General features: G+C 48.8%; 11 protein-coding genes across 11 annotated transcripts; 5 read left to right on the top strand and 6 right to left on the bottom strand.

The window, feature by feature from the left end:
* Nucleotides 1-219: 219 nt before the first annotated feature.
* Nucleotides 220-2,817, top strand: N7525_004855 (uncharacterized protein; the record flags this gene model as incomplete). Its single annotated transcript, XM_002565393.2, has 1 exon — nt 220-2,817. The coding sequence occupies one exon, from the start codon at nt 220-222 to the stop codon at nt 2,815-2,817; it is 2,598 nt and encodes an 865-aa protein (XP_002565439.2).
* A 1,107-nt stretch (nt 2,818-3,924) lies between these two features.
* On the top strand, nt 3,925-4,983 carry N7525_004854 (sterol desaturase family protein; the record flags this gene model as incomplete). The annotated part of the gene is made up of 3 exons (XM_002565394.1): nt 3,925-4,151; nt 4,216-4,721; nt 4,778-4,983. The coding sequence occupies 3 exons, from the start codon at nt 3,925-3,927 to the stop codon at nt 4,981-4,983; spliced, it is 939 nt and encodes a 312-aa protein (XP_002565440.1).
* A 261-nt stretch (nt 4,984-5,244) lies between these two features.
* N7525_004853 (uncharacterized protein) lies at nt 5,245-5,809 on the bottom strand (the record flags this gene model as incomplete). The annotated part of the gene is made up of 2 exons (XM_002565395.2): nt 5,245-5,549; nt 5,602-5,809. The coding sequence occupies 2 exons, from the start codon at nt 5,807-5,809 to the stop codon at nt 5,245-5,247; spliced, it is 513 nt and encodes a 170-aa protein (XP_002565441.2).
* Nucleotides 5,810-9,332: 3,523 nt separating this feature from the next.
* N7525_004852 (uncharacterized protein) lies at nt 9,333-11,090 on the top strand (the record flags this gene model as incomplete). The annotated part of the gene is made up of 2 exons (XM_002565397.2): nt 9,333-9,383; nt 9,453-11,090. 2 exons carry the CDS (start codon nt 9,333-9,335, stop codon nt 11,088-11,090), a joined length of 1,689 nt encoding a protein of 562 aa, XP_002565443.2.
* An 840-nt stretch (nt 11,091-11,930) lies between these two features.
* Nucleotides 11,931-13,441, bottom strand: N7525_004851 (aldehyde dehydrogenase family protein; the record flags this gene model as incomplete). Its single annotated transcript, XM_002565398.2, has 3 exons — nt 11,931-13,006; nt 13,063-13,117; nt 13,175-13,441. 3 exons carry the CDS (start codon nt 13,439-13,441, stop codon nt 11,931-11,933), a joined length of 1,398 nt encoding a protein of 465 aa, XP_002565444.2.
* Nucleotides 13,442-14,305: 864 nt separating this feature from the next.
* Nucleotides 14,306-15,585, bottom strand: N7525_004850 (uncharacterized protein; the record flags this gene model as incomplete). Its single annotated transcript, XM_061213194.1, has 4 exons — nt 14,306-14,593; nt 14,653-15,169; nt 15,238-15,351; nt 15,419-15,585. The coding sequence occupies 4 exons, from the start codon at nt 15,583-15,585 to the stop codon at nt 14,306-14,308; spliced, it is 1,086 nt and encodes a 361-aa protein (XP_061070215.1).
* Nucleotides 15,586-17,444: 1,859 nt separating this feature from the next.
* On the bottom strand, nt 17,445-18,924 carry N7525_004849 (uncharacterized protein; the record flags this gene model as incomplete). Its single annotated transcript, XM_061213193.1, has 5 exons — nt 17,445-17,740; nt 18,005-18,159; nt 18,472-18,548; nt 18,615-18,770; nt 18,838-18,924. The coding sequence occupies 5 exons, from the start codon at nt 18,922-18,924 to the stop codon at nt 17,445-17,447; spliced, it is 771 nt and encodes a 256-aa protein (XP_061070214.1).
* Nucleotides 18,925-19,576: 652 nt separating this feature from the next.
* On the bottom strand, nt 19,577-20,881 carry N7525_004848 (NAD(P)/FAD-dependent oxidoreductase; the record flags this gene model as incomplete). The annotated part of the gene is made up of 1 exon (XM_002565401.2): nt 19,577-20,881. The coding sequence occupies one exon, from the start codon at nt 20,879-20,881 to the stop codon at nt 19,577-19,579; it is 1,305 nt and encodes a 434-aa protein (XP_002565447.2).
* A 600-nt stretch (nt 20,882-21,481) lies between these two features.
* N7525_004847 (uncharacterized protein) lies at nt 21,482-21,761 on the bottom strand (the record flags this gene model as incomplete). The annotated part of the gene is given in 2 exon segments (XM_061213192.1): nt 21,482-21,658; nt 21,675-21,761. 2 exon segments carry the CDS (start codon nt 21,759-21,761, stop codon nt 21,482-21,484), a joined length of 264 nt encoding a protein of 87 aa, XP_061070213.1.
* A 472-nt stretch (nt 21,762-22,233) lies between these two features.
* Nucleotides 22,234-22,452, top strand: N7525_004846 (uncharacterized protein; the record flags this gene model as incomplete). Its single annotated transcript, XM_002565402.2, has 1 exon — nt 22,234-22,452. The coding sequence occupies one exon, from the start codon at nt 22,234-22,236 to the stop codon at nt 22,450-22,452; it is 219 nt and encodes a 72-aa protein (XP_002565448.2).
* Nucleotides 22,453-23,129: 677 nt separating this feature from the next.
* Nucleotides 23,130-24,068, top strand: N7525_004845 (uncharacterized protein; the record flags this gene model as incomplete). Its single annotated transcript, XM_002565403.1, has 1 exon — nt 23,130-24,068. One exon carries the CDS (start codon nt 23,130-23,132, stop codon nt 24,066-24,068), a length of 939 nt encoding a protein of 312 aa, XP_002565449.1.
* Between the last annotated feature and the right edge of the window lie 1,349 nt (nt 24,069-25,417).

The raw sequence follows: 25,417 nt of genomic DNA, 5'->3' as shown, positions 1-25,417 counted from the left end.
ATGGAAGTTGCCATGGGGTTATTTCGCACCTTCCGTACTGCCCAGGTGGTGATGAAGTACTTCTTTCCGTGACCTCGTCTTGAATCTTCTCTCTGCAAATTCCCAAATCCGTTCTGCTCTATATCCCTTCTTCAGTCAATACTGCTGTACTTATATACTCTGCAGACATTTTGTAACATGTTTTCCTCTACATCCAATACACGCAGCCTAAGAAGGTCCATGTCCACCCGCTCAATACGAAAACCGCGACGACCAGCCGCGGAGATCCCCGATGCGGCTGTGCAGCATGCAGCCGCTGCAGCTGCAGCTTCCCGGGCAATGCGCTCAAGTCAAAGCTCGTCTCAGGAGTCGAAGAACTCATACGAACGACTAGGAGGTCCAGGAAATGTGGCCATCCCTCGAAGGCGTACCGGATCGAGTCTTCGGAGCACTGACGATACCTCGTCGGTTGTCCAGGCCGACTTGCCCAAAGTCCAAAACCTTCGTCACTCCAAAGAATTGTCCGGTGTATCAGGTCGAGCGCCTTGCTTCGATGACCCTGCCGCCCTTCCACCCATCACGGAGCTCGATGGACTTGATGGACGAGACAGCTCAGTTCCCTCGTCATACCGCCGACTGCGCAAGGCCAAGTCAATGTTCTCAACCAGGCAGCGAACTTCACAGACCCCGTATGGAGTGCCTCCCCTTCCTTGCGGTGATCCTCTTGATCCTGAGCGCAGTCCTGGATTCCAGCTGCCACGAACAATGAGACGATCCGTGTCTTTCCTTCGAGGAAGCTATCAATCCACACAGGTTGATCCAACTGCTAAGGGCCATGATGCAGCTGTTCAGCTTGCTCGTAGTCAATTCGCTCAGACTCCCGACGGTAGAGGTGTACAACCTCGCCGGTCATCTTTCTTACTCAGACGCAAGAGGGAGCACAGGCCATTTCGAAAGTCCTTCCGGGCCACAAGTGAATATGGCGTCGATACCAGGCTTTCTCATGAATTCCGATCCTTTTCAAGTTCCATCAAAAACAAATTCAGACGTGTATTTGGGTTTTCCAGGCTCGCCGATCAACCTACGCCAAGTGGTACCCCAAATGGCGCTGAGGTGTCCGTAGAAACTCCCATTGAAAAATGCACGGAGGAATACTCTCCACACAAACTTGCAGTCACTGAAGACGGCATTGATTCTAACTATTTCCAGTCAATGCCCCAGTCTCCCAGCCACGATAGTCTCTGCACTTCCAAGTCGCGCGTCACCAGTTGGGCTGATTCAACCACCCCGAACACAGTTACTACCCGGAAGCCAGGACATCGCCAGTCTCTTTCTTTGATCCGAGAGGACGGGAACCTGCATCAGCAATTACCACGAACTCCTACTATGGATGATACGGCAAATCAATCTCCTTTGGACGTGAGGGCAAACCCTCACCGAATTAGCATAGTCGACAGTCAGGATCTGTACACTGCGTTGATGAAGCAAATGGGCCAAAATTCCCTGTCTGGTCCCGACGAGGAGATGGTCTTCGGCAGAGTGTCCCAGCATCGTGTGATTCCAGAGCGGGCGAGTTCGGTCTACTCCCAACATGGCCGACGCAGTATCCGCCATGTCGCAAGCCAAGAATGTTCAACCTCGCCTGGTTCATTCGCAACAGCGCGTGATGGTGATCAATCCAGTCCACGAAAGTATCCGCGCTCGGCTAAGTCGATGCAATTTTCTCGGGGCGTGCCGTCTCGGGTGAAGAATCAACATATGACTGCTATTTCAGACAAAACATCGCCGCAATCAACGTACGCTTTGAGCGAGGAATCGGATGAGGAAGATGGTAGCGTTATTGTTTCTCGCACTCGGGCCTCGAAAAGGGACATTGTTTCCCCAAGTGTCTATTCCCGAACCACCAGTGGCAATACCCCAACAAGAACTGACAATGTCGACATGGACATCCATGATGAACCAGGAACAGCGACCATCTTCGCTCCACAGCGGACAACATACAGCTCACCCAAGCGTGCCAATCGTGTTTCATCTTCTATGCCTCATAGAAACCCCAGTGCAGACTGGCAGCAATGGATGAGCTCACAGATCGAAAGAATTGAGCAGGCAAGCCCCACAAGGGAACACGTCAGAGAAGATGCGCAGTACCAAGACGATGATGAGTACTTTACTGGCCTAGCTCGACGAGCTCCTGTCGCTGTCTCGGCTCGCTCTTCAGCAGTTGTAAAGGTTCAAGACAGCCAAAGTATCACTGAGCGCAAAGCCTCCACTGAGAACAAAGTCCGGTCACAGAGCAATTTCTCCCGACCGTTAATCCAGGCTTCCGGCATGCGAACCATCGTGCCATTGCAGACAACTAAGTCAGAAAATATGGCGCAGGCTCACGCTACCTCATTGTCCATGGATACCGCTACCATGTCTGGCGAAAATGTTTCACCCAAGCCAATTCCCGCTGCTTGCAATCAAGAACCGTCGCCAATACGATTGAGATCCGGAAATATGCAGCCGCCAGAGTCCCCAACCCCAAAGGGAGTGGGCCTGAAGCGATCCTGGACCAAAGAGCAACAGCGACGCTATTCAGCCAGACGTGCTCCAATCGCTCAAGATAGTAGGATCAATCATTTCCGGTCCATGCGCACCCAACGAGATAACCGTGCAAACAATGAGAATGCGAGGCAGCGGGATGAGTACAGTGACATGATGGAGAGCTACCACCAACTTCAGGACATACATTCCACGATCTCTAGCAAGCGCATGGTGGATATGTTCTTGGACAGTCGCCGTCGGCAAATGGGTGAAATCACTGACAACAATACAACCACAGAGGCTTTTCTTTGAATGTGAGAGACATACACTTTTTGCTATTGGAATACCTCGGGGGGTGGTTCATTTTTTGCTCTGTCATATTCTTTCGGAGATCCTGACCACTCATTCACTCATTCACTCATCCATCAGTTTTGGGACATGTATACTAAAGCTCCAGGTCGGAGTTGGGCAGTTTGTTTACCTGATATCGAAGCATGGAAGCAGCCATTTTTATCTTTCATTATTTCCACCAAAAAAAAATTAGTCGAAACATCATTCATTTAATATCCAGCCAGTTCGATGAAATAGGAAAAAGAAACAAGAGCAAAAAAGAAATCTCTCCCTCGGGGAATCGAACCCCGGTCTCCCGCGCTTATCGGTGTTAATGACAAGCGGAAATCATCACCACTAGACCAAGGAAGATGTGATGGCTGAGTTACTGCTCGGCCACTTGGCTGGTTGATGGAAAGACTTGACCATTTAGATATTATGAGGGAGCCCTCATAACTATTCACATCGGAGTCAACAACGTAGCTTCAATACCCATTTATCCAGATAATGGTTGACGGCAATATCATTCCTGGTCGAACATGCTATAGATTAATTTTGTTCTATTCACGAGCAGGGGGAAAAAAAAAAAAGCACCCCGAGGAAAAGAAAATAGTTGAAGCTATCGAGGATATATATATTCTTCGATTGTCCCATAGCCTGACATGTCAACCACGAATTGTATCGAAGAACCTGTATTCAATTGCGGGGGCCATGAGATTGCACAAAAAACTCACCGCATCCAAGAGACAAAAGGTGTTTAATTGATCAGATATCTTCGCATATGCCTCTCGAAACTATTATATATGGCCGTGTATGTATGTGCTTCCAACCAGTGATATACACGCGTGGTACTAAGTGGGTCACTGCGTGTAAATACGTGTTCCATGTAGGGAATTCCCGTGTGGGTATTTGCCGTGTTGGTATTCCCCGAATAAGCCGCAGCCAACCCTCCATGGATGTAGGTATTTTCCATGTAGGTATTTTCCATGTAGGTATATCCCTTGTAGGTATTGTCCATACATAAGAGAAGAGCAATGGTTCCGTCTTTGCGTAGAGTGACTTATCCAAGGGACATAACACATTTATCCAATGGATATCTTCCTCGACATTCTGGATACATTGGTCCTCGATCGGTGCTACGCATTCCTCTCACCAGACCCAGCGGCAATTCCCAACGGAGATCTTCCAACCAGTGCCAATTTAAATCGACATGTTGGCATTTATTACCCCATGCAGCCCTCAAAGTGGGCAGAGGCAAGCCTCTGGAAGAGAGATGACATTGCCAGACAAGCATTGTCGTTATACTTGATCACATGGTAAGCTCTTTCACCAAAAATGCAGTATCCCAACGACTGATTCAGTTCTCCATACACGAAACAGGCTTTTCGCAATGATAATGTACCTCCTCGGTAGCCTGCTACTATACCACACAGTGTACGACAAAAGACTCCTCCAACACCCACGATTCCTCCCAAACCAGATCAAGCTCGAGATCAACCAAGGCATCTCGGCAATCCCCGTAATGGCCCTCCTCACCGTTCCATTTTTCCTAGCAGAGATCCGCGGATGGTCAAAACTATACGATTTCACCAGCGACTCTCCGTTCTTCGGATACACCTTGCTGCAATACCCGTTGTTTATCTGCTTCACAGATAGCGGGATTTACTGGATACACCGTGGTCTGCACCATCCTCGCGTTTACCGCTGGCTTCACAAGCCACACCATAAATGGGCTGTGCCGACGCCTTTCGCTAGTTATGCGTTTCACCCTTTGGATGGGTGGTCGCAGAGTCTGCCCTACCACGTTTACCCGTTGGTATTTCCGTTGCAGAAAGGTGCTTATCTAGGGCTGTTTATCTTTGTCACTGTATGGACGGTGCTGATTCGTGAGTCTGTCCATCCCCGTGAAACGATAGAATGGTTGCTTACGCTGTTTCCACAGATGACGCAGAGTATATGCCGACATCGGTGGTGATTAACGGTGCTTCTTGTCATACGATGCATCACTTGTACTTCAACTACAATTATGGTCAGTTTACAACGGCATGGGATCGCCTGGCAGGAACGTATCGAAAACCCAAGGGCGATGGCTTTATGGAAAGCCGGCAATTGGATGGGAAGGAGAAGATTGGAGATAAACTCGATTGAGATGGATTATCGAAGAGGGCGGGTTTTGTATTCGAATGTACCAGTATAATCGATCGCCAATTTGGCCTGTTATTGACGGGGTCTTCATTTGACTCGAGAGGATAGTAATATTTGTTAAGACAATGTAGGGTTGGATGTCTATTTCGATTTCAATTGTCCTGGCCAAAAGGAGGAAAATAAATAGCCGCGAATTGCAGCATACTCAGGGTGAAATACAGATTTTCCATGTATGAACCCGGCTATATTATGTTATATCCAACCTCATGACGGAGCTTGGTGGCACCATTGAATGAATTCATTCAAATTCCCCAAGTCATCGGTAGCAGTGTTATCCATATACCGAAGGCTAACATCAGATCTGCCGGTAGCATCCAGCGTGGCATTCAACAACCACCAAAGCTCCTGAGCGTGTTTCGGATATCCAAGGTGAAGGAATTGATCTTTATCCAGGAGACCAATGACAGAATCCCAGATGAGCTTCCAGTTACCAGATGCACAGCGTATTCTATCGAGAGATAGGTATCTCAACAAGCCCGCTCTCGCCTGGAATGCGAGGGAGTTAATGGCTGTTGTGACATTGTTAGCAAATCAATCATTTGGCTGGTTTTGGTCGCATACCGTAAATCAGAATCAGGAGATGCTCAACTGATACCGAAAGACCCCATGGTATCCGGTCATTACTTAGAGGGGTTTCGAGCAACTGCGTGACCACGTCTTTCAGGGGAGGAAGCGGGAGCTCCGTCGAGTGCGACATGGCAATCCTGCTGAAAGAGGATGCGTTTTCGGCTTCCCATAACCCGGCACTCCAAGGAAAATGACAGTCCATTTCGAAGACCGATATTGACGGGTGGTTTTTGAAGCAGACTGTGAGGAATCCATCCGCTAGAAAGACCCAACAAGCGATTCTTAGAGCTGGTTAGCGGTGCACCTCGAAAGATCGGAGAGAATGGGGATATAGTACCGTATACACGTTTCCTCCGCCACTAAATTTCTCCAAGTCCTCTCATCACAAACGGTGGGAGCGGTTCCTCGCTTGAGCTGAAAAATCCCGAGGGATCGTATGGTGGATACCAAACATGGATGTCGGACAATGCGAATGCGACGTCTTGTTTGCATATTGTCCTGTCCAAATTGAAGCATCTCAATAATAAGAGCACTTTGTAGTAGCTGTACAGTTGATAACAAATGCGACTGGTCTTTCGAAGCGACTGTTGATAGATCTGCAATTTTCCGGAATATATACTCTTCTGCGACGTCGAAGAGACCGGATGGTAGGGCACCTCCATCCAATGGAATAGTATATGTGGCACCGGATAAGAATATTGAGAGTAACAAAGGATTGGAGATGTTTCCGGGGTCGAAGGTTGGAAAATGCACCACGGGCAAATGCCAGTGAAGAGAGTGGAAAAACGCAGAGATAGAAGCGGAGATATTGGAGACCCCCAACAGAGTAGAAAGCTCCATAGTATCAAGTGGGTTTAGCGTTCCTGCAGTCCCCAGACCCATTGACTTTGAAGTGTCGACCAACTCTGTCATAATCTCGGATAATTGGTTGGAAAGTTTTGAAGGAAAGAGTGTATCAGGACTGAACTGAAGAAGATAATCGTCCGTGAAAGAGGGTAGAGTTGACGGTATTTGGAAAGGCGAACTTGTAAGTTGGAAATCGCCACCAAAAGCCGACATAGGATAAGTGGGAACGAGAGCATCTTCGATATGGGAATTGAGTGTTTCGAGGTTTCTTCGAACAGAGCATTTTGCCGTTTCCCCAATTGCCAGCCTGTCCCTCTGAAAAGAAGGATCAGCAAAGTGTTGGAGAAAAGAAAATAAGCCACTGTCTCTTGAGGTGGCTCGCGATACGGTTATAGACGGCGAGAGCGAAGTTACTGTAGAGCAACTGGGATCCCCGGAAGGCACCTCTTGGGTTACGAAAGTACATTGTCGCCCAAGGGAGAGACAACGAGAGCACGGTGAATTTCGGTCGCATGATACTTTGGCAAAGAAGCATGGCTCGCAGGAATGCCTTTTCCTGCCCGGCTTGGCTGCAGGAGGCGCAGGTTGGTTGAACTTTTTTGCGCAAGTCTTGATATGTCTTCGTGCGACCTCACTTTCGAAATATTAGATCATGTTCATTATTTATGGTGAAGATAGTTTACATACGACTTTACAAATGCTTTGCCGCACAAAGGGCAGCTGGAAGAGGGCAGCTGTGTATCTGGGAGGTGGTCAGCCCAACTCCGTATTCACATTTGTAATCGGGGATCATTGGACCTTACGGGTCGCTTCATGACGAATTAAATGCGTCTTCCTCTGATAGGCCTTTTCACAAAGTGTACATTGAAACATGACTTCGAAAGCCGCCTTTATTGCAAAGCTGAAGGAAAAACCAGGAAAGGGGCGGCCACGAAGGTCGCGTGGACGAATCCCATCCGTGCGTGGCCGAATCCTTCACAAATTCCAAGGTTGGCAAATATTGATTTCTGAAGTCGCAAAAATTGGATTTCAACTTGGACAGGCTATTTTATTATTGTCTTAGGTGAGGTTCTTGGATGGAGACTGAACGGAATGGTGACCTATATCAAAATTTGTCATTTATTCGGGCAATGTGCGCCCGACCTCGGGAGTCCTTCGGAGTACGGAGTCGGAGTTACAGCCCAAAGGCTTCAATAAACTACTGAGGACAAATGGGACAGGGCTTGACCATGCCATGCTATGTAGAGTCTGCAAGGGTAAGTGATAGACCACGCTAATAACGCTGCATACTATGATTTGCTAGTGAGACGCTTCTTTTGGCGGGCCACTAGAGGAAGATTGCTGATCTTATGTTTGTGATCAACAATTCAACGTGGGATCATCTCTATATTGTAGTTCCTATGTTTTATATCTATGGTATATGCAAGGATATCTAGAAAAACCACGGATATCAATGAAGGCTGGACACCCGGAGGAGAATTACCTCAAGCGACAGCTCTCGGTTCCTAGTCACTTTCCCAACCATGAAGTAAGCCGGTTCTTTTTAAAATCTATTTACTATTTACGCCATGGGAGCAATTTTACGGAAGTTTCCGAACCCCTGCCGTGCACGGGACCTGCATCGAACAGATCAGATCATTAGTGGAGCAGTACAAAAGGTTTCCTATGCTGTAGATTAAGGTATCATATCCACTGGTGGAGAGAAGTCCCATTTTCTCGAGCACACGGTGTTCTTCAATTTACAAATCCATGGAGATACCCATGATCTTTGTGTATGAAAAAGTCCGCAACGGATGTATTCAGGCGCCGGGGTAAAGCCGGGGATCAAAGACAACGATGCCCAGACTATAGATCAGGCTCCACATACGGAAACAGACGTTGTGGGTCAGAACAAGATTAAAAAAGACCCAAAAAGATCCAAATGGCGGTGGGGCTCACATCTCTAGCGCAGCCAAGGTCAAGGACTCTAAGGATTAGAACCATGGGGTAGTGCCGAATTAGACCGTAAGTCTCAATTCCTGTGCAATACTTCGGCGTCCGATGCGATGTACAACATAGTGCTTGGTTCGTAAGGAGTACATAATAGTTTGCGCTGGACTGGAAAGAAAAAGCGAGCAGGTTTGATTGGCTGCAGATTTATTTAGAAATGCAGCGTACCTGACTAGGAATCCTTGCGCTCCAGTAGCCGGGTTCTGCACCAGCTAGGAGGCACCTGATGACTGGTCCGTTGGGATTACGGGACTCCAACTTAGTGGAACAGTCATTTTGCTGGTCTAATTTGGGATTATTCGGCTTGTCTCATCGAATAGCCCTATATTGAAACTTACACCTTGCTTGGGGTAGCCCCTGAACTGAGATATCACGAGCACAAAGAACTCATCGAGATACGTTGTGCATATGGGGATATGTGTGGCTGAACTAGTTTGGGCTAGACTGCCAGCGGGAGCAATCAAATAACGCGCTAATTGCATTAGCGGCCCGGGAAGGAAGTGATAGGTCCAGCATAAGATTGGGATATCAGGTTTGGTTCATTCACCAACTTGTCAACGAAAAACGAGGAAATCACGAGTAGGCAACCAATCGGAACATTAGTTCCAAGTAAAATGGGCTGGTCTAGTCTGAACTTCTCGCTTGGCGTTCCTTTTTGGGCTAGATAATAGCTTGCGATGTACAGAGTACGAAGCGTCGAGGTTTGCTCCCCTATTTTAAAATTGCTATAATGACTGCCTGGTGGGTTGGCACATATAAGGCTGGTTACCTCTCTGGTTTATTCCTGCTCTTCATATCTTCGTTGTCAGCTTTTTGACCTATCACTCGTTTTGCAGGTCATTCAGCGTCCATTCTTTACTTCGGGCTGAATAGACTTCCAACTTGCAACGATGAAGCAATCCATGATCGCTTCGCTTGTGGCTCTCGCAGCCTCGTCCTCGGTAAGAAAATTCCACGGAGGGTTGCTGTTGTATATAGATCTACAGCTAACACATCACCCCATGGTATAGGGAGTTCAAGCGGCTGATGGCTTGATTAACGTACCCGTTAATCTCTGCGCAGCCATACTTGGAGTGGCCGAATGCAACCAGAAGACCGTGACAAATGGATTGATCGACATGCCTGTTAATGCATGTGCTGCAGTCCTTGGAAAGGCCCAGTGTGAACAGGCCGCTTTGTCTTCCAGGAGCGAGGGTCTGATTAGCGTGCCCGTGAATCTCTGCGCAGCCATCCTTGGAGTGGCCGAATGCAACCAGAAGACCGTGACAAATGGATTGATCGACATGCCTGTTAATGCATGTGCTGCAGTCCTTGGAAAGGCCCAGTGTGAACAGGCCGCTTTGTCTTCCAGGAGCGAGGGTGGTCTGGTTAGCGTGCCCGTGAACCTCTGCGCAGCCATCCTCGGAGAGGCCGAATGCAAGCAGAAGACAGCCAGCAGTGATGGCTTGATCGACGTGCCTGTTAACGCATGTGCTGCAGTTCTTGGAAAAGCCAAATGCCACCAGATCTCTTCTCCCAGCAGCAGCGGCGGCGGCGGCGACGACCATGACGACGGTGCTCTGATCAATATCCCTGTTGGACTCTGCGGAGCCATCCTTGGAGAGGTAGAATGCAAGCAAAAGACTGCCACTGATGGTGGCTTGATCAATGTACCCGTTAACACATGCGTGGCTGCCCTCGGAAAAGCCAAGTGTGACCAGGCCTCTTCCTGTGACAGCGGCGACGGTTCCCTTATCAATGTGCCGATCGACGTTTGCCTGGCTGTCCTTGGTGAGGCCCAGTGCAAGCAGAAGTCTGACTCAAATGGTGGTCTGGTCAACATCCCCATCAACGTATGTCTAGCCGTTTTGGGTGAGGTTGATTGCCATGATAGATCTCCCCCGACTGAGATTCCAGGCAAGCCAGGCAAGCCTGATACTCCCGTCCCCGTTGTCCCTGGCGAAGTCCCAGGAAAGCCAGGCAAGCCTGACACCCCGGTCCCCGTTGTTCCTGGCGAGGTCCCAGGCGAGGTCCCAGGCGAGGTCCCAGGAAAGCCAGGCAAGCCTGATACCCCTGTCCCCGTTGTTCCCGGCGAAGTTCCCGGCAAGCCAGGCAAGCCTGACACTCCCGTCCCCGTTGTTCCTGGTGAGGTTCCGGGCAAGCCTGCTGGCCCTGGTGAGACTCCCGTCCCCATCGTTCCCGGCGAAGTTCCCGGCAAGCCTGCTGGCCCTGGAGAGACTCCCGTTCCCGGCGAAGTTCCAGGCAAGCCTACTGGCCCCGGAGTTGTCCCTGGAGAGACTCCCGGCAAGCCTGCTGGCCCTGGAGAGACTCCCGTTCCCGGCAAAGTTCCAGGCAAGCCTAACGGCCCAGGTGTTGTCCCTTCCGGCACTGTAGCACGCCCATCCCCCACCGGAGCTTACACCCGTGTGACTCCCACCTACACTAGTGTCGTCACTGTCTGCAACGCCGCCTGCAACGCCTCCAAGACCTCTACTGGCCTTGTGGTTCACACTTCTCCTGCATCTGGTGGTAGCGGGAGCAAGCCCAGCCCCAGTCACACCCCTAGCCCCAGCCCCAGCATCATTCCGTTCAACGAGGCTGGCCGTGCTACCTTGTCCGGTGTTGCCGTGGTGTTCGGAGCTCTCTGCGCTGTTGCTATGCAGATCTAAGTCTTGATTTAAGCTCAGATACTGGCGAAGGCGCTAGCTGGTGGTGACTTTTCCGATCGTTCAATGTTGAGATTCACAGTTCTTGTTGCGTTGGGCATACCAGTCTGTCTGTCTTTTCTTTTTCTCCTTCTCTGTTCCATTGTTTAAATCAGCATAAGTTAATATAATCCCACGATATACGTCTATGAATTCACCTAGTTGTTCTTGCTATTAAAGCTTTCCATGTGTATATGGTGACTTTATTGGTTACATCACTTTGTATATGCCAAGGGAGGTGTTTGTAGAGTTTAGCAGTTCCACGGGTGCTGCCCATCAATCCGACGTTAGCTTCCAGCTTAATCGAACATTGGAGACTTTTACAAACACCTTTTTTTCTAAGGAAAAGAAAAAGCGAATTCCAAATTCATTCGTTCTGCCAAAATAAAAGGACAAAAGGGTCGAATGTGAATGAAAATGGCAAAAAAATGGCAAAAAAATGGCAAAAAAAATGGCAAAAAATCCTCTGACCCGGGATCGAACCAGGGACCTCAAGATAACAAGTTCCATGAGAACACGTCAATTACAGTCTTGCGCTCTTCCAGCTGAGCTATCAGAGGATGTTATTGACAGTCCTGCATCTTATAACAATAAAGTCAAGCTCAACGCAACCGCCGCATTATCCTTGGCTAGCATTTTCCTCTTCTTCAAAATCACTCCTGAAATATGTATATTGACTTTGGATAGGTAAGGAATAACAGATGCGTCTTTCTGGATGCCTATGAAGCTCGACAAGCAGCTCTGACCTCTAAATAGGGGCATGTTTCCCAGCATGTCATCTTCGTTGTGAGGGCGATGGACAGTCTACTTGCGAAGCTGAATTATCTGTGTGTGAGAGTACGACATCAAGCCCTGGTTCCCCCACTCGCCTCCAATCCCACTTTGCTTCCATCCAGAAAGGTAGCCATATGGGTTGGGGTCTTCAGCGCTATTGATCCATACGCTTCCGACTTCGACTCTCCGCGCAATGCGCTCCGCCTTGCCAACATCATCCGCCCAGACGCAGCCCCCCAAGCCAGTTTCTGTCGCATTGACCCTTGAAATCACTTCATCCTCATTAGACCACTTCATGAGCGGGATGACAGGACCGAACTGCTCCAATTGGACGATGCGAGAATCATGTGGTGGTTGATCCACAACGACGGGTGCGATGAAAAACCCTGGGTGCTCGTCGGTAGTCCCCCCACAAAGTAAAGTATAGTTGTTTTTCTTGCAATCGGCGATGATATCTTTAACCAGTCTGTACTGTGACTCATTCTGAATGGGACTGAACATAGGTGACTGGTCGCCAGCAAGGTCGATTTTGATGTCCTTGACTGCCTCAACAAAAGTGTCCCGGAATTCTTGGAAAATGGACTCATGCACATAGACTCTTTTTGTAGCAACGCACATCTGGCCCGAATGGATAAGAACTCCGGCAGCAACCTTAGCAGCAACGGCTTTGACATCAACGTCGGGGCAGATGATACATCCATCATTTCCACCAAGCTCGAGTGTAACTCGCTTTAGAGTCTTGGCTGCGCTTTCTGCTACCTTTCTTCCAGTCGCAATGGATCCGGTGAAACTTATCTTGTCGATCCCCGGATGAATGGTAATGAGCCTTCCCATATCGTCGTCTCCATTAAGCACCTGAAGCACACCCCGCGGAAGCACTGATGTTGCAAGCTCAACGAACTTCAAAGTGGCACATGGGGTGGATGGCGATGGTTTGACAATGACGCAGTTACCCATGACAAGCGCTGCAGAAACTTTGGCGGCGGCTAACACGAGCGGAAAATTCCAAGGGCAAATCGCACCCACCACTCCTATAGGATGATGGGTTGACACGATCTTGGTTTTATCGTTTTCGTGTTCGACTTTGTCGGGCAATGACTGGGATGCTGGACCAGTCAGCTTTTGCAGCCAAACAACGTTCTTGAATGTAAATTTGCGATACCATTAAATCTGATAAAAGCCAAAGTATCATTAATCTCCATGTTTGCGAGGAGGTTCTGGGAAGCTTATTAGCAATATTTCCAATATTCACAACATGGAAGGTCCTTCGTTACCGATTTTCCGGTCTCCCCTGCCAAAGGGGCATGTATCTCATCTCTTCGCTGTTCTAGCTCATCCGCTAGCTTCAGTAGGTACGTTTGTCTTTCCTCGATAGTCAAGAGCTTCCATGATTTAAATGACGCCCTTGCAGCATCAACTGCGTAGTTCAGTTGCGTCTCATGTGCGACTGGCACATCCCAGAGAGGTTCATCGGTCCTGGGGTTTGTGACTGTTGTAGAATCTCCGGAGCGGAGCTCCGAGTCGATGATATTGTAGAACATTTCGGATCTTAGGAAAAAGAGCAAGACTCGACATGGGAACCTAATACATCTGCCAACTGATTAAATATTGAATGCCAGATGAGTAGTGGGTTGACGCCACATCTGTGACGGGATTCCTACCTCATTTTCATCCCGGATAGGATACCAGATGGCGCGGGCCGAGTTTGAGACTTCGGATGTAAATGAAATTAGGAGCTATAATTAGCTGAGGAGCTGACGTCGACATTACGAGGGATACCAAGAGGGAAATATGCCTGAGGCGTGGGGGATTGCAAGCGTGGAAGGAATTTCTAGAGAAGAGCCACGAATCTCAAAACAAACACCATATGCTGAGCTGAGCTGTGTTTTGGAATTAAGTCAGAGTTAGCCGTTGCATGCCCAGCATCCTGATTATGCATTAATTACATTGGATACCTTGAAAGTCTACCTAGAAAGTCTAGCTAAAAGGACACGTAAGGAGTCTGCGGCCGCATAACCAGGCAAGTATTCTTGTTGTAGGAATTGGCTATAGTAGGAACTAGTACTATAGAAGCTAATACTGCAAGGACTAATAACTAGAACTTTGTAAGAATGAGGTGATGAGTGTGTGGAAGGCGGCCAAATCTAAAAACCATAGAAAAGTACGATACGGTGCACTGGGGGTTGGAGACTGCCTATCTCCCTCCCTTTGCTATGCTAACTAACGTGTCATGTCTCCAATACATTTGCGCTTCTTCCTTCAAATCAAGGTAACGTGTATTATAGCTCTAACTACATGTAGGTAAAGTACCTTCTTGTTTGAACAATTGATATTGGCATGTCGCTAAGCAATTTAACGGAACAAGCAATCCTTTTATTATGTTACAAAAGATCCAAATTCATCGGTCAAAGCTCATCATGTGGATGATCGTAATCATCTGCCCATATTTCAGGATTCTGTATGAACTTCCGAGCACGATGCGCGCTTCCGATTGCGGCGACATACGCCGGGTCCAGCTGGTCTCGAAGCATAGGAATCCATTCCATGGGCAGGGCCTGAGAAACGATCGACCGGAGAGAATTCATCGCAGGCAACGGTGCTTCGCCACTTACGATGACCGCTCGAACGTGCTGCGCGTCATCCGTTTTCTTCAGATTAGAGATGAAATTGTGAATGACCTGCGATACCCGGCTCTGATAGTCATATAGATTAGAGTTTATAGATGAATCGTGAACAAGAGAGAATAACAAACCTCTGAATCCGCCGGGTCTACCCTCCATAGTCCTAAGTCTGGGTAGCGTGCGTAGCTATGCTCATGTTCAAGTGTGTCGACTCCGAGTTCTGTGAGATCCGCGGTCCACAAATCCAGGGAATAGCCGTTGTAATCAATGTAAACAGCGATATTTAATGGGCCGTGCATCAAATCAAAGTCAGGAGGATACCCAAGACTTTCGGGTGTATCAAGACTATAGGCCAAGCGAGCAGCATTGAGGAACCCTAGCAGCTGCCCTGGGTGCGTCAATTCCGGAGCCACATCCGTGCCTGTTAGCGCTGTCAAGACGTGATCTCTGGAGATGGTGTCCAAATCCGAGGGTAGGCTGACGGCTGAAATCCTAACAGGGCGGCCTAGTGTATGATTCGCAGCCCCGGTCATGTGCCGCAGAGTATCAGAGAGAATCATGCTATCATTCTTGCTGTAGCCTTGATACTCCTTCGGTGCTGGGATGAGTCCATCTCCTTCCCGTAGGAAGACCTTTTGAAAGCGCACTCTGGGAAAATAGGAGATATGTTAGCTTTGGATTCCACTTCACTTGGTCTTCCGGGTGCATTAAATTACACTCTTTTTTGAGAGTCAGTGACTAGACTCTCCATGTGCTTTTGATAGTCCGCTGGTGCCTCAAGTTTCGCCACCGTGATCGATTCATTAGATGCCGTGTAGTAAGCCGCCGTGCTAGTTTGAGATTGCCTGTTTAGTAACCAAGGTCTCCGGCCCTGGGGATAGAATCAGAGCCACATACATGTACTTAAATCCGAAGTTAACACCAAGGGCTGTAGGCAGACAAGGATTCCTTATGTTAGCGTCAAGTACAATTTTATAAACAGAGTCATCCATACGATAGTCGTCCATAGCAAGAGCCAGCGTGACCCAGAGCAGAAGCCAGCGTAGCGTCCACATCATACTCATGGCCAATTATACGTGAAGAAGTTAGCTGATCAGTCGAAACTACCTAAGTAGACTCGAGGCTTCTTTTTAAAAGGTACTCCCTCTACGGAGTAGGCTTTAGGTAAATGGCGTGATTCCCAATAAAGTACTGCACCAGAACGCAGGTCCCACCGAAATTCACTGGGAGTTACCTAATCGGGACTGATCTCCAGAGCTGTTTCGGCCCCCACCCGCACATCATGGAAGGAAACACGTTTGAAGAGACGGAGAACGCCGGTTATTTGTCCCGTCAATTCCGTTGTGGGTCGCTTGTCAGGAGGCTCCAAGACTGTGCGTGGGGGCTAATTACGGTTCCAGGTAAGGTTGTGGATGATCTGCGGAGCCTCATCCTATGTACATGTGGACATATATCATAGAGACCTTCCATTATAGGTAGCCTTGTGTAGGTCATAATCTTCGTTCAAGGAAAGATCAATCTTGGGGACTCTTTCCAAAATTACAAATACTCCCCCCTGATGGATCAACCCTCCCCTCACGCGAAGGAAGTGAAGATCCCAATGAAGAAGCGTGCTAGCCTTATGGCTTGATCTCCACATCCCGACTACAAATTCCTACATAAATATGCTGTCAAGGGTACCTCTTTCATTTCTGGCAGCCTCTCGAGACTGAAGCTGGTTCGTGTGCGAAATGGCTTTTCAATTGCTACTTGTTAGCATCTGTCTCTCCTTTCTGGTGAATCCATCAATCTCCACCCCTGTGTCGACTGACGGGACTACGTCTCTTTTCGAGAGAGAATGGGTCCACCCGGGCTACTTGGACATGTTGCATAGTAAATGGAGGGGCATCTACTTTACCGATGCTGCGGAGACATGCTCAAGCGAGCAACTCGATACATTAGTCAAGACTCTTGAACAATCCCATAAGCTTCTCTTGGGACCCCCGTCATCCCCTAACCCTGCGAAAACCCCTGGCTGGAACCGGTTCTTCCTCAATGATGATAATGTGGCAGACGATGAAGGCTGGTCGGTAAGTTTGCCTGGAATCCTCTAACACTAGCATGAAACTAACTGGAGCGACCTATGTAGGGCGAAGCTCAACAGGATGACTTCATGAACGTCATGCGTAAGAATATCTATCTTCGCCTGCAACATATTTGGCTAACAAGATCAGACAATTTCCAGCAGGCCCAGCATTTCCCTGAATGGGGTACTAACTATAAATGGAAAACCATGAAGCCTGGAAGTCGGATCACGTTTACATGCAAAGAACCGAAGATAGCCGCAAATCGCTGTAAAGACAAGGGCTCGTAAGTCCGATAACTATTGACAAGAAGAGCAAGTCATTAATGAGTTTAGGGGTGCATTCCGCTTCCCAGGAAGTCACGCCGATTCTGATGGCTACGGCGATGTTATCGTGTTTTGTCCCGCAGTCTTCGGACCGAAGTACAAGGACATGGATGAACTGATTAACGGCCGCCGGAAGTCCATTTCGTACCTACCCCAGCTATGGACAAAGGCCCATGCTATGACACACGAGATCTTCCATTGCCAGCGAGCGCTTAAAACCCAGTTCTTGAGTAAGCCCGGAATACGGCGTGTCACGTCGACTCGAATGCTAATGAACGTACTCAGTTACGGACATCTATGATAACGTCGCTGGCATTACGTCCAAAAAGGTATGATTCTTTCTTGCTTTTCTTTTTTTACAAAAAACTTACGATATCACCAGGCCGTCTATGGGCCAGAGTACTGCGCCAGATACGCACGGAAAAACGCGGTACATTCCCGCAGAAGTCGGAACAGAATTAATACGAACGTGAAGAAGAATGGTGATTATAAAAATTCCATATTTATCTAAACACGAAACAGACGGAGCTGACATTAATCACAGCTGATAGTTACGCATGGCTCCTGAGCTTCAATTGGCTTAATTATTACTTCGACTGGCAAAGTAACGGCGATTACGAGGTGGACATCATCCACGACGAAGTCAAGCGCGACACGCAGACTGATTCCACTGATAACGACGCTGATATTGACGTTGAACACGATCCCGATAGCATGCTGGATGGCGACTCGATTGATGTCAATGAAGTTTATCCTCAGGCAAACTGTGCGCAAGTCGGGAGCGATCCCATGAACGTGAAGTGCGAGTATGTGGATGAGGACTATGACGACTGGGTCGAAGATCATCCGCATCCATCAGTATCACGATCCATGGTATCGGCCACGGCGACCCCTACCTCAACACCATTGGTTTCAGCCACACCTACACCTACCCCTTCTGCGACCGGGTCGGCCACATGTGAAGTGATCTTTGAGGATGAACTGTCTTCCACAAAGGATTGGATGTACAAGGTTATTGTGAGTGGAGATTGGGCCACACAGGACGCGATCAAATCTGGTGTGGAAGGCTGCGTGAGCAACTCCGACGACCTTACCGCCTGGATTTGGGAGGATCAGGGAGATGGGACGTGGATGGCTGCATTCGACCTTAAGAACTTCGAGGACGAAAATTGTGTGCCGGATGCCATCCAAAGCGCATCGGATGATCTGATCAAGGATGTTTCGTGTCCAGTCCACAATGGCGCGGACCCTACTCTCTCAACTCGGTTGATGATGGAGGGTGCTTCTGGATAATCCACGAGCTTCCTGCTTATACTGGGTTTTTTTTGGGGACTATGTGAAGGGTCGAAGATGATGGGCGTGGCTGGAGATAGGATGGATGATGGGTGAGAAGAGGATTCCATGGAAGGCCAGCTAATCTATGGGGTGACGGTTGGCAGCTGGCATCCATCGTCCTTGACAGGTTTCAAAATGAGAGACCCCTTCCAATGTACTTCCTACAATCAAAAATAACCCAGTTTGCCCACGTGTCGGACATTCACTGAGTTTCATAGATGCTGACTTCGTAGATCGGGTATTGAGGCAGTTGATAATCAGGGTGATGATGAACTCATTCTTGAACCCGGAGTTTTTGAAGAACTGCGTCCCGTAGTAGATGATGAAATTGATCCGGGTTAGCTGCTACAGCCCTTGCAGGAAACATACTGGAGCGAGCCATTTCAGCAGATCGCCCCGGAAGCAGTCGATGTATCCCGACTCGCCAAGGCTAGCCTCATACCGGTGGTTTGCCTGGATCTCGGCGAGCTCCCGGAACGGCTTCGTGATCTTCGGGGAGGCGACGGAGTCGCGAGAGGCTGCGCGCTGCGGCTTCGTTGTTGTCTCGCTTCACTAGGTAGCGTGGGGTTTTAGGGAGAATGAGCATGCCTACCACTAGAATGATAGACCAGAAAAACCGGAGGGCGATGGGGATACGGTAGGAACTGGAGTCGTGGTGATCGTGCGTTGCGTTGTCCATTACTGATGCTAGGTGACGATGGTGATAGTGAATTGGTACGTGCCGACGATAAAGTCTCGGATCCATTTAGGTGCGGTCTCGGACTGGTAGAGAGGGACTTTTGGGTGATATCGTAACTGTCAGTGCTTGGATAGGTGAAGAAAGGAAATTGCATGGCAAGTAACATACCCAGAGCAGAAATCAGGCCCACCCTCAAGCAGACAAAGAACCCTTCGTCAAGAAAGGGCGGAATGTCGGTTGCGATTGTCTGCAGGATTACTCCCAGAGCAAACACAGCATTTGACGCAGCCAGACTGGCCGGGATTGTCCCTGTAGCCCGCGGAGAACGCGGCAGCCCAAGGAGGCATGGGAGGATGCCACTGATGGTGCCAGTATCATAGCTAGATAAACACGCGCCTGGTCAGAGAGCGCTTCCACGAGATGGAGATGTCTACCCCCCGCGCCAGCTATGGCACCCACCCAAACAGAATCCCCCCGAAGGTGACGATACCACTTATAAATATGGCAGGCCAGGCTTTGCTGCAGTTTCTTCGGGCTTTTCCAACAGAACGCCCATGGTATTTATGTAACGGCACACTCGAAAGGGGAGGAACAGGAGAGTATTATTTGAGAAAAACTGATATGGAAGAGGATTTGAGCTATTTAAATGTGTCTAGGTCTCTCGGTTATAGATATCATTATATTTGGACAATGATTGTCGCAGAAGCAAATCAGCTTCAACGCCTTGGAATCGTGCAGGATCCAAGGCGTCCAGCAGAGCCTTATCTTCTGAAGTTGTCGCATTCTCACCATCATCAAGAATCTCTCTTGCCAATAGCTTAGCAGTACCAGCAGCAGTTGTAACCCAAATGGCTGCAGCAAGCCATAGATTCGCAACATCAGGAACCCGACCCGCGAAAGGCAGGTTGTCAGGCGTGACAGAAAATATACCATTGAATGGCTTGTCTGCTACCCAAGGCTCTTCTGTCTCCATGTTCTGTCCCTGGACCTGGAATTCTGTTTTGTTCTTCAGGTTCGAACAGGCTTCTGACAGCACTTGATCGAAGCTTGATGGCCAAGCTCCAATCGCGCTTTCAGTGGGATCAAGCTGCATCGGGGGATGATCATAACTGCCCAGGCCATCTCGGTCACCGTGGTCCCTTGCATAGACGTGATGGTCCAGCCAGCGAACGAATGGATAAGGGGCACCGACACGTCTAGTCCGAGCCGGAGTAAAGGTGTAAGGGTGTGCGACGGGGACGATGGGAATGGGGAGTTGCGTAACAGGGGTGCTGCCATTGGAAATCAAGGAAGATGTCCAAATGCCAGTAGCGAGAATCACAGTACTGCCTTCCGAGTTGATATCTCCGCTAGCGGTCTTGATAGCCGCTATCTTCGACGTTTCGTTCTCTATCGTGGTCGCAAAGCCTGTTACGGCGGCTTCCAAGAAATCTACCCCTCTGGTGCGAGCTTGGTCGACATAGTAGGAAGTAATGACGCCCGCATTTGCGGTTCCATCGGATGGGAAATGCAGACAGTGCTTAATCGAGTTGGCGTCAATAAAATCCGGGGCAAGAGAGGCGGCCGCTTCTGGGGTGAGAAGCTCCGCAGGTAGACCAGCCTCCTGCGCGATTCTTTGCCGGCGCGTTAATGTCTCCAAGCCCGGAGGCGTAGAGGAAAGTTCCAAGCTGCCGACTGTTTCAAAGCCACCCGGAATTGTGAGGTAGTCCTGGACTGTGTCTTTAGCCAACCGAGTCAAGACCGGCGACTCATTGAGTTGGCCAACGAATCCTGGAGCGTGACCGGTGGAACCCAATAGAGTTTCTAGACTTTTGTCGATGAGTATAATATGATTTTCAGTTTGGGCTTTGGAAAGATGGAACGCGAGCGCTGCGCCGACAATGCCTCCCCCAACGATAATGATCTGGCGAGGAGAGGGATTGCTATTCAATTGCGCGATAGTCAATGTAGACGGCATCGTGGAACTGTGTTTAAAATTTTTTAACTGATTTAGAAAGGGTGAGTACAATGAAAGAGGCCCTGGATAGTGATCTTAACTGTATAGATGGCGCTATGCTAGCCCGATGTCGGCATCCTTGTCCCCTCATATATCCGCCCCCAACCGCGCTTTTGCGGAGTTGCTATTGCTTTAATCGTTAGTGATTGGTTAAAAAGTGAGCCAAGTATGTTTAATTGTGACTTGGATCCGCTCAAGTCTCCTCGGCGTTGAACGATGACTCAGTTGTCATGGACAGACCACGTTGTCTCAGATCGTAAGACATGTTGAGGCTTCGAGCACTATCAATGGCAGATTATGGAGAGTGTGTAAATGCGTTAAGCTAAATGTTCCTGGAGCATCCTAAAAAACTCTTCTTTAGCGTACTCCGTACCTAATTTATGAATGTGAAGACGTTCGTTAACATTTGGTATTCTGACAGACGGCAAGCGGGGCTCCAGAAACGGCTCCTATTGCCCTCCTACCATCGCCTTTCAATATCCCATTCCCTATGCTGAGAAAGTCCTCGCAGTCTTAAGCTGTTTTCCCTGGTACGTTGCATGCACTGTGAGTTTGGACTGGTTATTCCTCCGAACCTCCAGGGGTCCCTACTCGGTCATCTTCGCCCGAGATAGACTGTTGCTTGACCTCAACCAGAGGAAGAGACTTTTTGGATTCTTGGTTTTCTCCGATCACTTGTCCACCCCCTCTCCCGTTGATGCTGTCTGGAATGTAAGATCGAGAAATGACTCGTCTGCCCTGTTTTAACTCTTACACCAGCTGTGAAGTTGGCACCCAGTCTCCGCTCTCCGGTTAGGAAGGGCCCAACCACTTGCACCGTCACTGGCACAACTTCCTGCATGAGGTATAGGGCCATGCACTGTACAAAAGCAATGTGGCTGGCAGGATTAAGCTTCAAGCGTCCTCGTCAAAGTCATCGAATGGGAGATGGCCAGGGACTCTGGCAAACTGCAGGAAGTTAAACAGTTTTTCTTCGTCAAACGCACTTTTTTCTCTTTTCGCGGCCCTATCGACATTCAAACTCAACATATATCAGAGTACTATGGGGGCATTTTGCTTACTTGTGGCGCACTTTAGCTATACTGCTTTACCTCTCGTCATTCCCAATGGATGGATACTCGGCTACCGTCACAAGAGAAGCCTATGAGCTATCATGAGTTCCCTATCCCACGCCGGACTCCAACTGCAACTATTCAAGATCTGCGGTCCTCCTAAAAAAAGGACAACTTCTTCAGCATGCTATTTTTCGAGACACGGATGTCAATAAAGTCATATCAATGCTCATTGATAAGAGTGCACCTTTAAACGCCGCGATGCACCAGGACGGGCGTGCTTTGATGCGATTCTGGCCTATGAGCCTGGGGACTCCTTTGCATATTGTAACAGTCCCCGGGAGAACGGATGCAATTCGTCATTTGGTCAACCTCGGCGCAAACACTAGCGTCAAGGACGCGAACGGCCGCACCGCCGTGGAGTGGCCACAACGGTTGAATCAAACGGAAGTTGTGAGACTTTTGGGGAGCCAATTGTGAAGAAATATCTCGCAAAATGAGTAGAGGGTAGGTCGCAATCTAGTCCATCACTTTGAAATGTTCTAGATGTCCCTTCCCCGATTCTGTCCGATGGGTGTCGTCAGACGTTAAACCCAGATGAAATATTGCTATGCCTTTACTTCCCAACCTCCATACCTTAGCGTTATATTATTTACACCCAGATAATGTAGGTTCCCTTGTCGCAAATTATTGTGAGACTGCGTGTCGCATCCAGAATTTTCGGATCTTGCTCGGACCAGACTACTGCGAAACACGAGCTCGTATTCTGGAGATCTTCGGCCCGATCGGGCTAGCATCGTGAAATCTCTCCCAAACTGTACGAGGACCGGACCATCCATGTCGCACCGCAAGGCCCATGTAGAAAGGTTGCAGCTGAATAACTTGGAAAGCACGACGATCCTTGTACTGGTTCCTTAAGTGCTAGGTCCGACACGGATCTAAGCGAGATGATCAGGAGAATCGAGTGGGAGTTTCTATATTTAAATCTTCACCTCGTATTATCATGCAGTAGCTCGAAAAAGACCCAGATATATCACCATCGAGCGAGCCGAGGTTGTAGAGTAAGATGACTACTTAAGGCATGAATTGGCCTGTCTACACGAGCCCACACACTACATTTTTCTAATAAGCCCCCCATCTCTGGTATCTCGCCGACAATGCGAGCAATTAAATTCCTCCTCACAGCCCTAACAGCCGCCGCCGTTGCGGTGGCCCAAATCCCCGACTCCAAGCGCTTCGACCTAACAACACCCTCCCACGACCTCTGGCGGCACAAGAAAACCGCCGCCTACACCGTGCAGCAATCAATGACCTTCGACAACGTCAACCGCCGGCTCTTCATCGTGAACCGCCGAAACGGCGCCAGCACCACTTCGGGCGACCTCACCATCAGCGAGGTCGACTTTTCAGGAAACCTGCTCGGATCCATGGACTTGCTTGCCTGCGGACACGGGGTGAACATTGCCGCCGAGCCCGTCGGCAGCGAAACATACATCTGGTCTGAGACCGACGCCGCAGCCAGCGGGTACGGGACTGCGCTGTGGCGGTTCAAGTTCGAGGACGGGAAGACGCTGGACCCCGCGAAGGATGACAGGGAGCGTATCAAGCCGCTGGGGAAGTTCGAGCGGGGCACGGCGACGATTGACCCTGTATATGAACGGTTCGTTGTGCGGTATCAGTACGACAAATCTATGTATATTGCTGTATGGGATCTTGATGATGCTGTTTCGGGTAATTTCTCGAAGCCGCTTGTTGATTGGAAAATACCGAATGTCAAGGATGACTTGGGTGCGTTGACGGGTGTGAATCAGGGCTATGCGGTGTATGGCCGGTATCTTTATTTACTTACCGGGGAGTCCTATGAGGCCAGTGGCGGGAAGCTTAACTCGCAGGTGTTGTCGATGGATTTGAATACGGGAGAGCTGGTTCAGGGGCCAGTTATGACGAAGGCTGGGTCGACACTTGAGTTCCGGGAGCCAGAGGGCCTGGCTATCTATAAGACTAAGGATGGTGAGGCGCGCCTGTTCTTGGGCTTTGCGTCTGGGGTTGCGGGTGACCGCCGCAGCAATTTGTTCTATAAGAACGTGTTGGTTTAGACTCGAGCCTTGTCTGATATTATTATCTATCCCAGCACTCGACACATACCAGTGAAAGGGCAAAGATCTTTGTTTAATGGGAGGATACTCGATTCTCTGTCTTCCGAGCGCATATAGCGGAGAGTTTCAAATATATCAGGACTTCTATCGCAACCTACCCCTATAGCCTATAGGCGACATAATCTGTTAGGTATCAGAAGGGGATAGAGGATGCGAGGTAGAAACGCCCGTGCTATCGAATCTTTTCTAGTCTTCCTCTTATACTTAGGGGAAGTCAAGCCAAGAGACAATGCACTTAGGAAAAGGTCGATTGACTAGGTTTGTCGGTATCCCCTAGGTCGTCAGGGTCGTATCTGTCTGTCTCAAGTCTGATCGCTCGATGTAAAGAGCGGTGATGGCGATAGAAGGCGGAATAACTAGTGTCAGGCTACACTTATACCTAGGTAGCTCTGTCTCTCCCTAGCTCCGCTCTACCTCTTCTCGCGTCAGTCTCTCTTTCTTAAACTGACGCCGTAGCTCGACGATTATTTATTCCATCTCTTGTCGGATATAATATCGGCAGATAATTGAATGACGCCAATTGAAATTAATATAGTGGGGGACCCACCGTCTAGCACGAGGAATGAAATTTCACGAGTGAGTGTGCGGTAATATGCACCCACACCTGCGAATTCCCACAGTTCTATTTGATTTTTACATATTTTTACATATATTTTATTTTTGGCTTTGGTCTCGCTCACGTTCACTTGTTTCTTATTACTATTTGTGGTAATTACCCCTCCAGGAAGGTAGCTTTAAGGGTTAGTAGTCGGATATAATTATATTCAGTCGTGTAGAATAGTTTTGGCAATCGAGTTAATGCCTTACGCCTTGTTATGCACTTTCTATGTGTCTTTTTTGAAGTTGCTTTAAGCCTCATCAGTTACCATTTAACATCAAAAGTGCAGACGAGTCGGTCCTATTGAACTTCCGATAGAGAAGAACGGGTTTTGTACTAAATATCTCTAGAATTCCGTAGTATACAACAAATACTAGAACAACAAGCCAATCAATGTGCCCGTTCCATGTACAACATAAATGTACCTTACTGCCAAGTCCTAACTGTCGTTCTAACCCAGTGCAGGTGGCCCGAGGCGCAAGTCTTCGCTCCGCGTCCAGATTCGGGATTGCCCCGATATGAATCCCGAGAGACGTTGTGCTTAGTTAGTTGGACAATAGAATATACAGATGACAAAGTTGGAGCCACTACAATATATTCCGGTTGCTTGAGCACGTAAACTATAGCAGGCCTTGTACTAAAAGTCAGACAACCAGATCGCATGATATGAACATACTCTTGGGCGCCGCGG

The sequence above is a fragment of the Penicillium rubens genome (genome assembly GCF_028828025.1).
Source record: "Penicillium rubens strain IBT 27055 chromosome Unknown utg000002l_segment0_segment0, whole genome shotgun sequence".
NCBI lineage: Eukaryota > Fungi > Ascomycota > Eurotiomycetes > Eurotiales > Aspergillaceae > Penicillium > Penicillium rubens.
This window is presented reverse-complemented; position numbering and strand designations above follow the sequence as displayed.